This window comes from Nansenia antarctica (genome assembly GCF_963989245.1).
Source record: "Nansenia antarctica genome assembly, chromosome: 6".
Classification (NCBI taxonomy): Eukaryota; Metazoa; Chordata; class Actinopteri; order Argentiniformes; family Microstomatidae; genus Nansenia; species Nansenia antarctica.
The window spans coordinates 46,127,028-46,146,853 of NC_137676.1; the positions used below are offsets into that span (position 1 = coordinate 46,127,028).

The 19,826-nt window shown below is 42.1% G+C and overlaps 1 protein-coding gene across 1 annotated transcript in view; it reads left to right on the forward strand.

Moving 5' to 3' along the window:
* The first annotated feature begins 339 nt into the window (after positions 1 to 339).
* noc2l (NOC2-like nucleolar associated transcriptional repressor) overlaps positions 340 to 19,826 on the forward strand; it is a 29,234-nt gene continuing 9,747 nt past the window's right edge. Inside the window, exons 1-15 of the mRNA XM_080533625.1 lie at positions 340 to 360; positions 776 to 916; positions 1,054 to 1,237; positions 1,346 to 1,462; positions 1,718 to 1,829; positions 2,884 to 2,974; positions 3,132 to 3,210; positions 3,303 to 3,413; positions 3,534 to 3,647; positions 3,933 to 4,121; positions 4,474 to 4,613; positions 7,001 to 7,112; positions 12,182 to 12,295; positions 16,822 to 16,923; positions 18,742 to 18,885. Coding sequence (XP_080389751.1) covers positions 341 to 360; positions 776 to 916; positions 1,054 to 1,237; positions 1,346 to 1,462; positions 1,718 to 1,829; positions 2,884 to 2,974; positions 3,132 to 3,210; positions 3,303 to 3,413; positions 3,534 to 3,647; positions 3,933 to 4,121; positions 4,474 to 4,613; positions 7,001 to 7,112; positions 12,182 to 12,295; positions 16,822 to 16,923; positions 18,742 to 18,885 — 1,770 coding nt within the window. The 5' untranslated portion in view covers position 340. The remainder of the gene's footprint in view (positions 361 to 775; positions 917 to 1,053; positions 1,238 to 1,345; positions 1,463 to 1,717; positions 1,830 to 2,883; positions 2,975 to 3,131; positions 3,211 to 3,302; positions 3,414 to 3,533; positions 3,648 to 3,932; positions 4,122 to 4,473; positions 4,614 to 7,000; positions 7,113 to 12,181; positions 12,296 to 16,821; positions 16,924 to 18,741; positions 18,886 to 19,826) is intronic.

The window sequence follows — 19,826 nt, forward strand, 5'->3', positions numbered from 1 at the left end:
CTCTGAAAAGTTGTTCTGTACAGTAATAGTCCATTAAAAAATGTGACTCATTTTCGACGAATTGGACTCTAATATATAATGTATATAGAAAAAGTGTATATACTTTGCATTGAAAGTGAAAAAAAAATATTACGATCCCATTACTTTCCATTGATGTTTTAACTCGCGCTTTTATTTTGAAGCCACGAAAACGGCGAAAAGCGAAACCAGAAGAGCGAGACGGACTTTTTGTTTTTTGGATCTCAGAGAACACAGATGTGATGTCAAACACACAACCAACGCGCTTCGAGCACCGTTGCATTCTGGGATCCGGATTTAGGAGTCACGTTTTGGATGCAGCATGGCAGGAAAGCAGAAAAGGTAGCTGAATGTCTTCCACTAACATGTGTGCATTTTGCTAGCTATAGGACAAACAGAAATGTTGTTGAATAATACAATTGTTGACGTGTTTTAGTATTTGCAACATACCTTGTTATGTCGTGCTCTCTTTTCCTGGAAATGTTAGAGTTGAGAGCTCACTCACTTGCTATTTAGTTAGCTTCTTGCTATTTGGCTAGGTAGCCAACGTTAGAAGTTGTGTTGTGTAAAATAAAGTAAATGACCACCGTCTTCAGCAACCAGTCTTTGTTATATCCTTATTTCAGGCTGTGCTATTTGTATGCCTTTTGCTCATTCAACTGTATAACCGTGTAACTAGCTTAGCAAATACCTCAGTTAGCAAATGCAGCAAGATAAGCAACTGATTGGGCTGTTTGTTGTACTTGTGATGTTGCAGAAAGTTGGAGGACCTGAGTGTGGATGAGTTCCTGCTGTCTGGCTTTGACTCAGCGGGTGAGGAGGATTCTGAGGATGAGACCCCCACTCAGAATGGACAGAAGAAGAAGAAAACAGGGAAAGCTGCTGGGGGCCAAGAGAAGTGAGTGTCATTCTCACTTTTTGCATGTGGCCTACATAAAATGATCAAGACCTAGCCTCTGTTCCCACTAAATCCCCCACTCCTGCTTGTTTACCTGGTAGAATGTTGTTCAATACATGTACCTACCTGTGTTGAAGGGATGACAAAAAGAAAGGCAAGGCCACCCAGCACAAAGACCAGCTGTCCAGGTTAAAAAGCAAGGATCCAGAATTCTACAAGTTCTTGCAGCAGAACGACAAGGCACTGCTCAACTTTGATGACACGGACAGCTCTGATGATGAAGAGGAGAGGAAGTACCACACACTACCCAGTAAACTGGAGGTCAGTATGATGTTGGAATGAGTTAGTTGTGATTTGTACCTTAAGCATGCACAGTGTTTCTCATAGTCTCTGCCATATTCTTAGCATTAATGTTGTGTGTGACTTTAGGAGGCCAGCTCTGATGAAGAGGAGGGAGAAGCAGAGTCTGCCAAGAAATCCAAGAAGACAGTGGAGGCTATTAAAGTGACAGAGAAAATGGTTGAAGATTGGAGAACGGCGATCAAGGTAACATTCACATTGACTTCAATCAATGAAGTTAGCCAAAGAAATAAAGCTAATCAAAAATGCTTTCCCATTTTTAGCTGCAGGTGTTGTCAGGATCATGATAATAAGAACATACTTGAAAGCATTAAAGAGTAAACAGGTACACATGAATGATGTGCTGTACCACATTATAGGGGATTTTATCCTAAGGTGTAAAGGGTCTCTCGACTCATTTTTATGTTATGGTATTTTTCCTCATCCTTTGTTTATCACCAGGAGGAGCCAACAGCTCGCCTCTTCAGGGAGGTCACACAGGCCTTCAAGGCTGCTGTGGCCACCACCAAAGGAGAAGGCGCTCCGTGCCGCTACAAAGTAGCTGACAGTTCAGGTAGGGAACAGAGGGCGACACACAGTCACGACACACAGCAAGGAAATGGAAAGAGTGTCAACCTAGTATAAATAGGGGGTTAAATTGGGTTTTTTAATAGACGACTGTCTCGCTTTTAAGTCTCACATAGACACTCTTGTGAAAAAACTCAGACTAAAGGTAGGTTTCTATTTCCGCAATAGAGCATGTTTTCTTTTGTAGCGAGAAAGAGGTTTGTCTTGGCTACCTTCCTGCCAGTTATAGATTATGGTGATATTCTATACATGCACACTCCTGTGACAGCATTACACACTGGACACAGTGTATCATCGGGCGCTGAGGTTTGTCACTAATTACAAACCTCAAACACATCATTGTACTCTATATGAAAGTATGCTGGCCCTCCTTAACTCTGTGCAGGTTGAGTCACTGGTACCTCTTAAGTTATAAGGCCATAATGAAACAGCCCATCATATTTGTGCTCATTCATTACCCTATAGGACAATGACGTTTATCTGCTGTGTTCTCAAAGCAGTGTCCTGCTGACCGTATCTAGGTCTCGGACCGAGTTCGGCAAAAAAAACTTCCAGCTGTCTGGAACGAGCTTCAAAGAACTATGAAACTGCAGGAGCTTGTCTCACTAAACGATTTTAAAGCTAGGATAAAAGTTATGGAGGAAAATTAAATCCAGTTCTATAATTTCTGACTAACATTGCTGAAATAATCTTGCCTACCTTCAATGTGAAACTTGATCTGTCTTTTGTTTTTTAATTTTTAAATGTAATGTATTATGTTGTAATGTGTGTCTATAATTTTATGCTGCTTTCTTGGCCAGGTCTCTCTTGTAAAAGAGATTTTTAATCTCAATGAGACATAACCTGGTCATAACCAAATCTGTTTGTCATCCTTCCTGGAAAGGTTAAAAAAAGGCACATTGTGATGTGTTGACATGAGGTAACCTGTTGTCACAGGCTACTTTGACGGTCTGTAATGTGCTCGTGGTATGTTTTGAGTGTTTGCTGTTTTGGCAGCATAAAGAATGTCTCCTCAGAGGTGTGTGTTTGTGTCCCCATAGTGTTCAACGCCTTGGTCCTATTCTGTATCAGAGATGTGTACCTGGCCCTACAAAAGATGCTGAACCTAAAGCCAGACAAAGCCCAGAAGAAGTAAATGGAAGCCTTACTGTCAAAACGATTTACATATGCCTCAACAATTTTAAAACAAGTCATTTAAAAGATAAAAATATCTGCAATTTATTGTTTCTGTCAAGCTGAACCAAAGAAGTGCCCATGTCATTCCTCTCACGTTTCTCTTTATTTTCAGGCCAGTGCTTCCATCATCCAGTCCAAAATGGCAGAAGAATATGATTGATATCAAGATGTACCTCAGTGGAGTTGTTCAGGTTTGTCCTTCTGGTTATTTTGTGAAACCTATTCTTTTGCTCCACTTTTCACTCTGTCTTACTAAGCTCTATACCTCCTTGTCTGCCCACAGCTTTTGTCTTGTCTCACAGAAGCCACAGTCATCAGTGCAGTCCTGAGGCATGCCAACCAGATGGCACCATACTACATATGTCTGCCGAAACAGTGCCGCCACCTGCTCAAGGTGAGTCCCACTTATATGAGGGGGGTGAGGAGTATAGTATCCCTGGCCGAGGCTGTGGCCTGTGTATCAGGCCCTGTGCCCTCTCCAAAGCTGCCTCTCATAGTCCATCTCTGTCTTTAGCAACTGATCAAGCAGTGGAGCACAGGGGAAGAGACAAGCCGCGTCCTGGCCTTCCTGGCCCTCAACAAGATCTGCCGACACAAGCAAGAAACGTACCTCAACCCCATCCTCAAGGTGAGTCAGTCACAAAAATTCCTCTGAAAAAAGATTCAACAAAAATGTTTCTGTGGACAGGTGAGCTGATCATATATCAAACTGATGTGTTGAACTATGCATGAATGTATGACTGAAGACCAATTGGCTAAGCAAAATATTATTAGAACCTCTATTAGTAAACTTCAAATGTTTTGTAAATTGCGATAGAGATACAGGCTTAACCTAATGAGTAAAATCTGTTAACTGCCACGACTACACAACATTTGGTTCACCATGTTTTGTTTTTCTTTCTTGTCTCCCTAGCAAATGTACATCTCCTATGTGCAGAACTGTAAGTTCACGTCACCCACCGTGCTTCCCATGATCAACTTCATGCAGCGCACGCTGACAGAGATGTACTCCCTGGACACACAGGCCTCTTACCAACACGGCTTTATCTACATCCGCCAGCTGGCCATCCACCTGAGGAACGCCATGACCATGAAGAAGAAGGTTAGGCACAACTATTGACTACCAGAACGATAGAGAGAAGGACAGGACAGCCATACTGTATACATGTTATTGAGGAACAGGAAGTATAGGGTTCCAATCATTTTGTTGTTTGAGATGAAATACTGTTGTTGTTCAAGTATCATTCTGTTCTGTTAATATTTGCTCTTAATGCAGATATATTGCATCACAAAAGTTGGCTTAAAGTTTAAACCATAGTCTGCACAGTTTACATTATTCAATATCATTACTTGTTGATAATGAGACCGTAACCTAAATATTTAGCCATTTAAATAGGACATGCTAGTGTTGAATGTGATCTTATGTTAAGATCTGTTTGTGTGTATTTCCCTAGGAAACATACCAGTCGGTGTACAACTGGCAGTTTGTTCACTGTCTGTACCTATGGTGTCGTGTTCTTGGCACCCTGCACCCTAGTGACGTACTACAGCCCCTTATCTACCCGCTGTGCCAGGTCATAGTGGGCACCGTCAAGTGAGTATTAGGAATGGTTCCTGTATAGGGATGGGACGATTATCGTTTTTATCGTTAATCGCGCTAAAAACACCCGCGATAACTTAATCGTGGAGAATTTTAATTATTTGAATAATCGTCATAATCGTATGTTATGAATAAACTGTGTTTAACAAATGTCTGGCGCTATTTTTCAGCCTAGGCTACATTACTTTTGCAGTCAAGTTAGCGACTGTTACTGTAATATAATTGCAATTCCTCACATGAGCCGCGCGCGAATATCCTCACAGAACTTGTCTCGCGCTATTGTTCAGCCTGCATGGGTAACGTTACTGTCAAGTCAGCCGTGTCAGTCAGTCACTAGGTAACGTATGCTAGCCTACTCACCATGGCTGGTGAAAAACTTTAGACGGGATACTGTCATTGGCCTTCCTTGTTATTACCAGGCAGTGACAGTCTATGGCTGCAAAAGGCACGGTCGCCCCTAAACTTTAGCAAATTAAGGGCCTGTTTCACAGACAAGGCTTAAGCCTAATCCTAGACTAAAAAACATCTTCAATGGAGATTTTACATTGAAAGTGTGATTTAGTCTCTGAAACCGGCCCATAGTGTGGTTTACTTAATACTGTTCAGCACTTGAGGTTACATTCAATGCATGACTTGTGCTATAGGCTAAATACAATGATTAAAGCGGCAAGTAGCAAGTGTGCGCATCAAAGGCATTAGGCACGTAACATCCATGCTGTATAAACACATGACAACCGTCCGTTATTTCCCGAACTTTAACCGAACCCCCTGCGAGGACCCGGGGAACAACGGTACGCTCCCCGCGGCTGCTATCAGACTGGCCGCGGGAGTGAGTGTTGAGGGAGAGAGGAGACGGCAACCCTCGCTCGCCATAGACTGTATCCCTACTCGTCTCTCCTGAGCTCGGTTGTAACGTGAACCGTGGAATACAGGATATGTTAGATGCTTTACAGTAATTCCCCAAATGACCAGAAAAGGAAGTTAGATTTGTCGCTGGTCGCTTTTGACTAATTAAGTCGCCAAGGGGCTCTGGAAGTTGGCAACACTGGGAGTGCGTTCTTTAAACTTCCTTGGGTACGTTAATGAAAGGTGCTGATTGGCCGAAAAGGGATTGCTCTTTCTTAAGGACCCGGATTATGGCCAGAGATATGTGCCACTAGAATCTGAATTTGCATTACTGACTTAAAATGTCCTAAAAATACAACAAAATCTAAGTTAAAGTGATTACAATGTGTTTTATTGGCATAAAAAAATAAAACACTTTATTTATTTTTTTAATTCTCGCGATAATATCGTGGATCGCGATTATTTTGCCCACGATAATCGTGACATGACATTTTCTAATCGTCCCACCCCTATTCCTGTATGCTATCAGCTACTACATCAACTCATATTTTTGTTCTGCCTTTTTTAGAAATATGTTTTTTAGGGCATTTCTGCTTTATTGGGATAGCGATTGACAGGAAAGATGGGTGTGAGAGAGAGAGAGGGGGGGCCGCGGTGGGGGGGTGACATGCAGCATATGTCGACGGCCAGAATCGAACCAAGGAACCTGCGATGATATGGCATGTGCCTTAGGCCTAGGCTACACGACGACAAAACGATGACGAAAGCAATTCCGATCTCTGGCCACACAAGCATTTTCTCATTGTCGCGCAAAATAATCTCTGGCCACATGGAACCACGTACTCAGGTACACTGGGCATGCGCGTATTGGTAGACCCAGAAAATGTTTCAAATAATTGAGACAGTACCGTAAAATAATAGAAATTCAGTCAACTCCCGATCAATCTTCTCTCCACTTACATTACGTCTGCATCCAAGATATGGCATGTATACGTTATTCATCTGTGTAAATTTAGGTTGTATGAAAAGAGCTGATGATACATAATAAACGTTATGATAATTGTTATAAGTGCTTCTTGCTAAGATGTTTCTAAGACGATAAATATCACAGCACTGGTTTATCAAGTGTATGCTATTTATAGCACAAGACTTGCGCTAAATGGTTGGGTCGCACGGAATGCGCACATACATCAATCAATCAAACTTCAATCAAACATACATCAATCAATCAAACTTCAATCAAACAACATACATCAATCAAACAAAAAAGTGCTGAACGGTAAGTAAACCACAATACGTTTGCCGACCAAACGACTCCAAAACACCCTTGTGTCGTGTAGCCATGAGGTGCAAACGATATCAGATCATTGCCGTTTTAGCCAAATCCGGTGCCGTGTAGCCTATGCCTTAGTGTGCTACGCAACTTGCGCTCCCCCATCAACTCATCATTGACTAGGAAAAAACAACAAAGGTTGTGTTTGCATGTTGCTACCAGCAGATGGGAGTGTTGACCACTGTTTTCTCTTGCTGTGCAGGTTGGTGCCCACTTCGAGGTACTATCCTCTGAGAATCCACTGTGTGCGAGCCCTCACCCTGCTCTCTGGCAGTACCCAAACCTTTGTGCCCGTCCTGCCCTTCCTATTGGAGGTAAGACTCCACTTGCCTAATTCCAAATCAGCCCCTACCTCAGAATTATTTTTATTGCATTGCAAGTATATTCGTACATACAGGAAATTGATTTGGTGTGGTTGGTGCATAGAAGATGATAATAAAGATAAAAAAATAATATATATATATAAACATAATAATAATATACAACAATATATGACAATGACAGAGTTTAGGCCTGACACAAGCAGAATTTCAGAGGGTAAGGTTGGGTCATTTGCATATATACTGTATCTATATGATCCTTACTGCAAGGCTATTTTGTTACTATGCTTTTAAATTAGAGTGAAGGAAATGTAGTACACAGTAAGCTTACATTGACCAACAATCGATAAAACAGTATAGTGGGGAAATAAGTATTCAACACCAATTGTTTAATTCAACATATTTCTATTGCAGCTATTCACATGAAATTTAGATCAGACATTGGTATTAACTCAATAAAACTAGATCAGCTAAAGAAATTGGAACATTCCAATCCATAAAAAAAACTATGTGCACTAAAGTGGAATGTCACAGGAAAAAACTATTGAAAAAGCACTAAACCAGCTTATACCACTAATGAGTTCTCCTACCTGTGCTAATTAGAATCAGCTGGGTTAGTGCATGTTCGTGGGTATGTACTTCCAATCTTTGAAAAAGGGTTTTCCACCTCTAAATGCAAGTAAGAAAATAATTTGTCAATAAGCTTTCCTGTAAGAAACATCCCATGATGGGTAGAGGCAAAGAGCTCTCCCAAGATTGCCAAGATTGTTGAGCAGCATAGTAAGGACACTGGTTACCGAAGGATCTCTCCTAAATGTTTACCTACTAGGTAAATGTTCCTATAAGCACCATTGGGGCCATTATCCGCAAGTGGAAGGAACATCACTTGACCATCAACCAGCCACGCACAGGAGCTCCTTGCAAGATTTCTGACTGGGCAGTCAGAAAGTTAGTCAGAAGAGTATCTCAAGAGCCAAGGACGACTTGAGCAGAGCTCCAGAAAGACCTGAAAGCAGCAGGTACAGTTGTCACAAAGAAAACAATAGGCAATGCACTCCACTACCATGGTCTCCATTCACAATCACCCAGGAAGACTCCCATTAGTAAAGAAAAGGCATGTTGAAGCTCATTTGAAGTTTGCTACAGAACATTTGGAGAAGCCTGTCGATTACTGGGAGAGTGTAGTCTGGTCAGACAAAAATCAAACCTTTCGGCAACAATACAACAAGCCATATTTGGCTCTGGACAAATGGCTCTGCTTATGATCCTAAAAATACCATACCTACAGTGAAGTTCGGAGGTGGAAGCATCATAGTATGGGGCTGTTTCTCTTCACATGGTACTGGTGGAATCCAAATTATCAAAGGAATAGAGCCATGTACCGGGAAAATCTTGAGAAGAGTAATTTGCCATCCACCAGAATGAGGAGGATGAGACGCGGGTGGATCTTCCAACAGGACCACGATCAAAAACATACTGCAAAGGCTCAATTGGTTCAAGAGGAAGAAAATAAAGGTGTTGGACTGGCCTAGTCAATCACCAGACTTAAATTCAATAGAATATTTGTAGAAGGAACTGAAGATCAAAAGTCTGAGTGGGCCCCGCGGATCTTCAAGATTTCTGTGTTGAAGAATGGGCCAAAATGCCACCTGATCACTGAGAGATTTGTTTTTTTGTACAGGAAGCGTCTTGTAGCTGTCATTGGGGAAAGAAGCTTCTCCACCAAGTATTAAATACATTTCAGTTAGTGTGTTCAATACTTACTTTACTTTTCTGTGTCATTCCCACTTTTCATAAAGTTATGAATTGGAATGTTACAATTTCTTTAGCTGTAGTAGTAGTAGACCAGTGTCTGGTCTAAATTTCATGTGAATATCTGCAATGGAAAAATATGTTGACTTATTTCCCCTACTGTACAAGTTAGTTACAGTCATGACTACGTATCAATAGTTATTGCTCGGAAAGTGTAGGTGAAACCTTGATGGACATAGCCTATAGTTGACCAACTTATGTCTAGCTGTTCTGTGGCCCTGTCCATAGACTTGTGTTGACAGGTAGGTAGGTAAACAATCAGAACAACATCAAGCAGCAAAACAAATGGAAACAACTGGGGTGGGAGTGATGTAACGTTCAGTCGGTTGTCAGTGGAAAAACGTCCAGTGTATCAAAGGCAGTTTGGTCTCAACTGCTGACTACGGAATAAGCCTCTGAAATAAGAGGAGGAAGTACATCTAAGACTACGGTGTGTGTGTGTGTGAGAGAGAGAGACAGACACCTTTCTTATCAGAACCGCAGGTCACTAACTGTCAACATTTTTCCTTTGTTTGACTGCCTGTGTGTGCAACCACATACATATTCACACACTTCAAGAAAACGTCTGTGTGTATGATTTGTTTAGTGTGTGTGTTCCTTAGTGCCTGCTGGTGTGGAGCTCTGCTGTGGTTGCATGAGAATAGCACTGTGGTTGAGACGACACTTTGGAATTGTGGGAGAGGTCTGGTGTGTGTGTGTGTGTGTGTGTGTGTGTGTGTGTGTGTGTGTGTCTGTCTGGGGGGGGTCTGACCAGAGCGATCAAGACAAAGCTGTGGTTTACTCTGCTCCTAACGCGCTCTGCAGACCACATCCTCTCTGTCTATTGCGTAGCCTCCCCCCTCCCCACCAACACCCATCGCAGTGAGCAGTGTTTATTTGTGACGCACACCATTTCCTGTGTTTTTTCTCTTTTACTGTTCCCCTCGTTAAAGCGAGGCTGAGGTGCACTACTACTGTTTTAATTGGAGCAGCAGAAGCAGGCTCCTCATGCTCGTGTGTATGTGTCGTCTCCGGGTGGTGCGCAGGGGGGGGGGGGTGTATGATTTGGAGCTTCCTGTTCAGTAGCCCCCACTTGTGTATCTGGGCTGGCCCATGCGTTCCCACTTCCTCCCGGCTCCCCCGCAGACCGCCACCACATCCGATGTTTGTACAGACAGCCCCGGCCAGGAGCGCTCCGTTCAATGAGCATCAACGACCTCACACACTCACACACACTGGGAGATGTAGAGAGACAGAAATATATACACAAGTGAAACACAGCTAGTAGCACAAGGAGACAGAATGATTATTTGTGCACAAACAATGACTGGGAAGCATACAGTCATGGACAAATATTGGCACCCCTGCACTTCATATAATGCACCACTTCTTTCAGAAAATTGTTGCAATTACAAATGCTTTGGTATTCACATGTTTATTTCTTTTGTTTGCATTGGAATAATACAAAAAGGCAGAGAGAAAAGGCCAAATCTGATATGATTCCACACACAACTCCAAAAATGGACTGGACAAAATTATTGTTACAACTTAAGTATTATATTACAACTTTACATTCGGTAGCACACCCTTTGGAGCTGCACCGTTTTCAGGAAAAGCGCTATACAAATAAAAGTTATTATTATTGGGAAAAAACTGAAATTGTTTGCTTCCTTTAACCATGAATGAGTTTCTTACACCTTGCTACTGGATTTTTGGACCACTCTTCTTTTGCCAACTGCTCCAGGTCTCGCATCACAAGTGTTCTATGGGATTTAAATATGGAGTCATTGCTGGCCACTTCAGAACTCTCCAGCGCTTTGTCTTAAACCATTTCTGGGTGCTTTTTGAAGTGTGCTTTGGGTCGTTGTCCTGCTGGAAGACCCATGAACTCTGATGGAGATCCAGCTTTCTGACACTGGGCCCTACATTGCGCCCCAAAATTATTTGGTAGTCTTCAGAGTTCTTGATGCCATGCACAGTCAAGGCATCCGGTGCCAGAAGCAGCAAAGCAACTCCAAAACATCAGTGAACCTCCACCATGTATGACTGTAGGGACCGTGTTCTTTTCTTTGAAGGCCTCATTTCGTTTTCTGTAAACAGTAGAATGCTGTGCTTTACCAAAAAGCTCTATTTTGGTCTCATCTGTCCACAGGACGTTCCCCCAGAATGATTTTGGCTTCCCCAGGTACGTTTTGGCAAACTCCAGTCTGGCTTTTTTAATGTCTGTCAGAAGTGGGGTCCTCCTGGGTCTCCTACCATAGCATCCCATTTCATTCAGATGGCGACGGATAGTGCGAACTGACACTGACACCCTGTGTCAGCAAGTCAGCTTTAATTTGTTTGAAAGTTGATCTAGGTTTTTTTGTCCACCATTCGAACCATCCTTCGTTGCAATCTTTCATAAATTCTTCTCTTCCATCCACGTCCAGAGACATTAGCGACAGTGCCATGGACTGTAAACTTCTTGATGACATTGCACACAGTGGACACAGGAACATAATGATCTCTGTAGATTGATTGTCCATGCTTTTCAACAATTTTGGTTCTCAAATCCTCCATCCATCCTGACAATTCTTTGCTCTTTCTTTTCTCCATGCTCAGTGTGGACACACAAAGGTTGAGACAACTTACTCAAGTATAACTGGTTGCAAGTGTGGTCTCTATATTGACAGCACCTGTAACTTGCCACTGGTGAGTTTAAATACAAATTAAAGGAGCATTACATGCTTGAAATACAAATATTTCATACTGTTTTGCCAATAATTTTGTCCAGTCCATTTTTGGTTTTCTGCATGGAATGATATCAGATTTGTTCAGATTTGCTTTTTTGTGTTCCAATGCAAACAAAATAAATACATTTGAATATTAAAGCATTTGTAATTCCAACAATTTTCTGGGACAAGTGGTGCATTATCTGACAGAAGTGCAGGGGTGCTAATATTTTTGTCCATGACTAACTCATTGCAACCTACCAGTATGCTGTCACCATTGGCCATTTCTTCACTTACAAGTAATTTCTTACTAGGATATTATGATGTCTATAAAGGACTTTTTCATTGAGGTACTTTTCTGAATATACCTCCTATTGTCAGGAGTGGATGGGCCTTGAGTTATGCTGACTTACTTGCTCATTTAGTATTAGAATGTGGTCATGTGTTTTGAATCTATTAGGCGTGTGGGTCATGAGATTTGTGCCCATGATATCATTTAGTTTTCATGTTTCTGGTTTTTCGTATGATGCCTGGCAGGGTGCTTATTTGTGTGTTTGGTAGGTCTTTCACCAGGTGGACTTCAACAAGAAGCCCGGCCGCATGAGTGTCAAACCCATCAACTTTGCCGTTATCCTGAAGCTCAGCAAGACCAACCTGCAAGAGAAGGCTTACAAGGTGAGTAGTACTGCTAGTGTAGCATGCTACCTAAACATGTCCACAACAGGAGATGCCCTGTATTTGTCCGACCTTGATCACTTCTTTATAGAATCCTAATAGGATTTGACTGATTGCTATGTGTTTTACTTTTCTACAATATTATCCATTAGGAGTGCTACTAGAGAGAGATTTAATTATGGTGCACGTCGCAAACTATTGTCTGCACCACTGTCAGAGTGATGACATTGGCACTGAAAAACAACAGTTGGGCACTATCCGCTATTTTTGACACCATTAAACCTTCCCCAAATGTTACTGTGGTATACGGTATTACCGTGGGATTGAAAATCACATTGTAGGGCTCAGATTCGATCGGAACCAGAAATGCTCCCAAATTGCAGCAGTTGCATTTTTTCTATGGACTTACTCGTTTGCGCTCGCCATCTGTTTTTCTAATTCTCCCTTCTGAGGAGAAGCTGTCACGTGACACACGGTTATGATCACTTCTAAATAGTTTTTTGACAGGTTATTTATTGGACAAATTACATTGTTTACAAAACGTTTTGTCATCACTTTCATAGCATCTTCAACCACACAGACAGTGCTGGACAAACACTCTTTGGACAAACACTCTTTAATATACCCGAGGAACTATTACTGCATTACCGGCCAACCCTAAGCCACGACTCCGGCCCTAGTTAACGTATTTTCACACTCCTCCCTGACACTGTGTGTCACCCTCCGTATGTGCATAAGGGGATTGAGGGCAGTGTTGAAAGCCGATGTCAGGGCTCTAACACTGGCCTAAGTCGCCACGCTCAGTGTCGCTTTCAAGAGGATTGCCGCACGGCCCTCTGGGATTATCCCTCACACTCTACTTCGTCAGGGCTGTTTACGCTGCTGTCGCCTCGGGCGACCTGCACCACCTCCACTCTGAGAAGTCAGTGTTGAATGATTCACCTTAGCCATCCTCAGACCTGGCTAAACGATCACTGATCTGACCACCACTAGCCAAGTAGTGTTCAGTGACAACAGCATTAGTTTGACCTACAGAATAGAAATGTCACAGTAACAGAAAAACAATAGGTAGAATATTCATAGCCGTTAGTGATATTCTTAGATTGATTCCATTCCACATTGTATTGCCATACTGGTGGATCCATAAAATATCCATTAGTTGTTCTATGGTAGTATTAGTGTGACTGAGGGTCAGAGGTTAGTGGTGACGACGGCAGGTGGCGATGAATGGCTTATCTAGTTTACTGCAAATCCATGCTGTAACTTACGATGGTCTCTCTCACACGTGTGCACACACATAGGTGTTCGAAATGGCATACTAGCATACTCAATGAGTATATACTGCATACTGCCTACTAAATTCATAATAAGAATGCTATAAAACCAGCCGACCGTTTACCTTGCCGTATGCATACTGCCTCCCAGAATGCATTTCGCGCCGGCTGGCAGCGGGGAATTTAAATCCTCCATTGGCTAAAAGCTGTAATTTTGGCTCTACAAGTGTTAACATGTCATTTTATGAAGTTTTAATATTTTTTCAGGCGAGAAAGTGACCATATATATTCCCAAAATGTGTCCAGTTTATCAAAATAACCCGTTTATATATCTGATCTGACGTTTTTTTTTCCCTCTTCTGTTCGCTAGCTACATTATGGCTGCGTTCGTAACTTCACCCTGGAAATCTGATCAGCACTCATGGAATGCCTCTTGTCCAATCAAATTACCTGGTCCCTTTATGACGTTGAACCCAGTGTGCACTCCGGCGCTTTTTTTTACGAACGCACCCTATAGATACCTTCACTGAGGAGTTAGACAGAAACATCGTAACATAATTATAACAAGTTGTAAAATGATTTGGGGGCCAATATCTTTAGCTAGCTCAAGTAACTAGCTTACTATGTTGTTGTCTTAGCAGTTGGTAAAAGAACAGGATTAAAATAAATATATGAGCAATAACATATCGTGGGCTTGCTGCAGCAAGCACAATAACAACCAACTTGTCCGTCTGAATCTACAATACTGGGATCATTCGTGATTGGGCTACAGGTCAAATACTAGGCGAACGTGTGTGTAGAACACAAATAAACTTGGATTTCATGCATTTCAAGTGGCATCTTTGTAATCATGACGACGTAGACATGTCTAAGAATGCATTTCACCATGTAGATTCCCAATATAGTGAAAATAGCTGGGGTCTAACTTAGCTGGGGTGCTGCAGCTGAAGAGTATCAAATAGAGTGCAAGAAAACAGCATCTGCACACTCAAATCTGTGCAAAAAATTATGTTTATTGCGAGCTTTCGGTCTCCAGGCTATCAGACAATGTAAACAACAGCTGTATGGCGAGTTTGTATCACGCAGTTTGACGCAATGCATTTTGGGGATGTTGAGTAGGAAAAGCATGCATCGATCGCATACTCAAACATTTGTGACTGCTCCTGGTGTTTCTGGACACCTCTCGGAAATGAGAAAGACGTCAAATTCGTCTTTAAAGTTTTTTTTTTTTTTTTTTCGTTTTTTTAGCTAACATTCAACTCGAAGATGTGAAGTACCCACTCGTTATTTTTCCGAACAGTTTTACGTTCATTAAATAAGTGTAATCCATAACACAATGACTTCGTTTCTTGTTGTTTGATGGGGATTCATTATCTTTGATGGGGATTTTCTGTGCTTAGTGATTTCCGGTGTAGCAACTTTCAAATACTCATGTCGTCTTCAATTTGTTTCCGATTTCAATGTATGATGCATCATTTGAAAGCTTACAATCTGTAGTTTAAGCACATGTAAAAGACTGAAAAATGATTTCGCCTACAGGTAGCCCTTTTCATTGGGCTGTGTCACATTTGGTAAAAATCTAGTATACACAAAGAATTTCTTGCATACAAAAATGTCGCATACTGTACAGTGTGAACGCTCTTGCATACTCAAAACGATGTCATATCTAGTATGAGTAGTATGCGAGTACCATTCCGAACACAGCCATACTGTATACTATATTAACAGTTGTCATCTGTAACATGTACAAGACCAACGAGTGGCTTGTTATCCTAGTATTTGAGTGCTTAGGTGACCCGCTGTGATCCAGGGTTTCCGTTAACCGGTAATTCCCGGTCTTTGTCCGGTAAAATTAGTGGAAGTCCGACAAGTTGAAAACTCGTCGGACATAAATGTCCGGTGAAAATAATTCCCTCTAACCATTTTCAGCTGAGCACCAAACACACACACAGAACACTGCCCGAGAGAGAAGGACCCGCCCCCTTTAGTTAGCCTATAGGCTATAGGCTAACTAAAGGGGGCGGGTCCTTCTCTCTCGGGCAGTGTTACACGAGTGTGTGTGTGTTTGGTGCTCAGCTGAAAATGGTGTCCCGAAGCGGAGCGCTTTAACTTTATCGCACAATAACAAGGATAACAAACAAAACGGACAACATTTACACTAAGATGGAGACAAACTTCAGCGATATGATCTAACAGCCGGTCTTCAGGACGACATACAGACCCGTATGAGCTTACAGGGCTATCCCCTATCTATCTGAGAAAAGGCATAGCCTAGCCCTAGGCTGTAACATCGAACGGAAATTAGCCTATACGCATTGCAAGTTAATTTAAAGCCTATTTATTTTCAAAGAGTTTTATTCTATTTTATTTTATCTGATAAAAGGCATATGAACGGAAATTAGGCTAGCCGTGTCACGCCAGAAGCCTACATGCTTGCACTGTTACTGTTCAATAAAATGTTATACATCTAGACATTGTGGTATTTCTTTATATACGTATCCCAGACTGCCTATCAATTGTTTCTCAATAAACAGTTATGTTCTCCCCATTGTCATACTCCCGAGCTAAACGAAATGCCTTCCCAACCAGCGAGACCTGGTTATAGAAATGACGTTGTTTTATTGATTTAAAAAAAAGGGTAAAACTGGAAAGAGAAAATAGAAAACTCACATTAATCCCAAACAATTTAACAAACTTCAGTTAACGTAATGTGGAGTCCGTTCATTGATCGATGCTGTCTGTTCAGTTCCCAGTGAGGCGCCCGTTCAGCGCTGGATTTGACGCATGGCATAGCGCGCATGCGTCAAATCATGTTATATTATTATATATTATATAGCTCGCATCTAATCGTATCGGATGAGAAATAGACATTAAATGGCATATATAGGCCGCTACACAACAGTAATCACCGCGACAAACAGCTATATTAGATTTGAAAAAAAGAAATATGATTTTGAAAAAAAAATTTTTTATTATATTTTAATATGATGACCGGAATATATCACGTTTGTCCGGTAAATCGAATTCGTCCCGGACACGATGTCCGACGGCAAATTTTTCTAACGGAAACCCTGCTGTGATCGTGTACTTAATTGATGTGATGCCCAGTCTCCTGAATGTTCTGCCTGTATGAAATTCACATGGATTTGCTGTCTGTGTCTGTGTCTGTTTGTGTGTGTGTGTCTGTGGTCTTTCCAATGGTATGTGTATGTGTATGTGTGCCGGTGCTGAGTTTGACTTGCTGTGTTTTAGGATGGCCTGATCGAGCAGCTGTATGACTTGATCCTGGAGTACTTCCACTCTCAAGCCTGCTCCGTCGGCTTCCCAGAGCTGGCCCTCCCCTCCATCATCCAGGTAATAAGATCAGCCCCCCTCCTCTCCAAGGAGCTAATGACTCCGCTAACGATGCATCTTTTACAACGTAATGCAATGGCATGACATCCACACCATTCAACCATGGAGGCCACTTTTCAGGCGACTCACCCCAGATCAGGTGAACTTGAAGTTATAAATTGGATCATGGAGACAATGACACATTTTTTGGACAGCATATCGAGATGGGAGCTGGCTGCCATACTTATGATGTTCAGTAGGGATGTCCCGATCCCACTTTTTCACTACCGATACCTGGGCTTCGGGTATCTGCGATACCGATACCGATCCGATATTTGTATACATTTTTTGACCCCTGAATAATAACAAATACCTCCCCAGTATATAGTCCACACCAACAACAGTTAAATTAAAGACTGCCAGCCTTTATTAAAGCAACAAATGCGACGTGTTGTGGATTGGAACTACGGATCATAAGCTTTCAAATGATGTGTCATACATTGAAATCCGAAAAAATATGAAGTTAGAGTCATTTATTGTTAGACGTCAGGCACATATAGGGTTAACCTCTTTGTAATGAAACCGGAAGCACACAGCGCTACGATCTATGAGAGCTGTATCCATTATGCACATTTTAAGCGCATATAGGACTCGCGTGAAGCATTTCTGCGACACGCGTTTCTGTTCACTGTTTTCATTCCCTCATCGCTTATACACAAGTTTGACTGCGCATGACAGTAGTTCAGCAGTCTCTTAGTCGCACTGGTGCGATTGAATGTATTTCCAAGTCGCACAGAAATATATTCACTCGCAAATGCGACCAAAACAGTCGCACTATCGAGCCCTGGTCATGCACGTGACCACTGGCTACTACTGTTGTCGTCACTTGAGTGACACACCAGATCGAGAGCGCGGATCGGAGCCTTTTTTTTTTCTGGTGCGATCCGCGATCCAGCATTCAGGTCCAATATCGCGGCGATATCCGATATCAGTATCGGATCGGGACATCCCTAATGTTCAGATAAATGCAATTTATACACAATTTATAACACCTTTTTGTTGCGCTACAAATCCAAACTTGATTAATTGTTAAAGGCAAGCAGGCCAGATGTAGAAAGAGGGAGATGGAGAATGAAGTGTGGTTGCCTTGACCTTTAATGGCTCCACCGGCATGCCATTGTTTTTATCGCCCTGGTGACCGCTGGGCCCACTTCCTGTCAGAGACCCCACCTCTTTCCCTCTCTCACACACACACACACACACACACACACACACACACACACACACACACACACACACACACACACACACACACTCAGACAAAACCTAGCCACTTTGGTTAATCAAATAAAACATTTTAAAGTCTGTCAATTCTTGAATTAATTTTGAAAAAACTAAGTAGCAGCTTGTTATAAGCAAATAACAAAAACATACTTGTAGAAATTGTTTAAGATGTCCTAAGTTGTTTGTATTTTATAGATATGGGTTGAATATTTTGCTATGTAAAAACTTAATATAACATAGGTGTTCTTTGAAATATGCTTTATATTATATATAAACCAACTAAGACAGACAGGTAAGGACCAGTTAATGCTGTGTCAGCCCTCCTCAAAGCAAAGTGCCAAATAAGCCCTCAGTGGCTCTCCCAGAACGCCCCACCTTCTTCTTCTACAGTCTACCTGTACAGTGTAGCTGCCACACACATTGGCAATAATAGGTAACCAGTCCCAAGGGAAGAGGAGAGCACCAGCCTGGATGATTATTTACACTGCTTCCATCTTTCTGACTCACTCTTTCTTTCCTTTTTATTCCCCATATACCTCTCTCTGCCCTCTACAGCTGAAAGCATTCCTGAAGGAATGCAAAGTGGCCAATTACTGCAAGCAGATCCGCCAGCTGCTGGAGAAGGTACAGGAGAACTCCAACCACATTACAGGCCGGAGACAGAGGGCCGCCTTTGGAGTGGCCAACGCGTCCGCCGTGGTGAGTGTTAGTGCCTGCCTGCCTGCCCAGGCAAGGTTGTCTAGGCTTCTGTTCCAGGGCCCTCATTTCACCTCTCAACAGTACACACACACACACACCCCTGTTTTTCCAATCAGTACTCTAATACTCTCCACCACTCCCTACTCATGCAAGATTGAATTGGTTTTTTGAAGGCTGTCCCGGTGGAAGGCAGTCCAGGGTCAGAGGCCTAACGTAGTAATAATCCATGAGTTGATTTAGATTTTCTTCTCACATCATATGATGTTTTCAGAAATTTTCTCTGAGAATATCCATTTTTTTATAGAAATATAAAAGCAAACAGTTATAACTGTTGAAAACCGGACAACTCGAGTGTAGTTAAATCGCAGTCCACTCACACACACTGCAACTCTCAGCTGGGGAGGTTAAACCACTGCCAGATGATTATTGCTAAAGGTTTCCGCATGCTTCTATTGAACTCTGTTCTCTGTGAACGTAACAAGGGATACTTTGTGCGCTTCTGCTTTGAGTTTGCATCTATACCCCTCCAATACAGCAGGTGGCGATACACAGATAGCAAATGTGTGGCTCCTACAGTATATATACATTTTTTTATGTAAATAAACACAAACCAAACAGGTAAAAGACTATACTCCTTTAGTCAAATTGTTTGTGCAGCCGATTCTCATCCAATCAATTCCCATTCAGAAGTGATTGCAGGGGAACGAAAGTTGTTTTTGTCTGAGGATGAAGACAAGGACTTCGCCAATTACATTATTTTCTAAAACATCTTCAAAATTAACTCTGATATATCTGAAGATGCCTTTCAAGTGAAGTTTAAACCCTCCTTGTTTTGGCATTGGTATGCCTGCTCTCTCACAGAGGGCATTGCGAATGTGTTGGAGTTGGTGGAGGAGCAGTAGCTACGAAACACTCCCACCATCAATCACCGATGGTGGTGG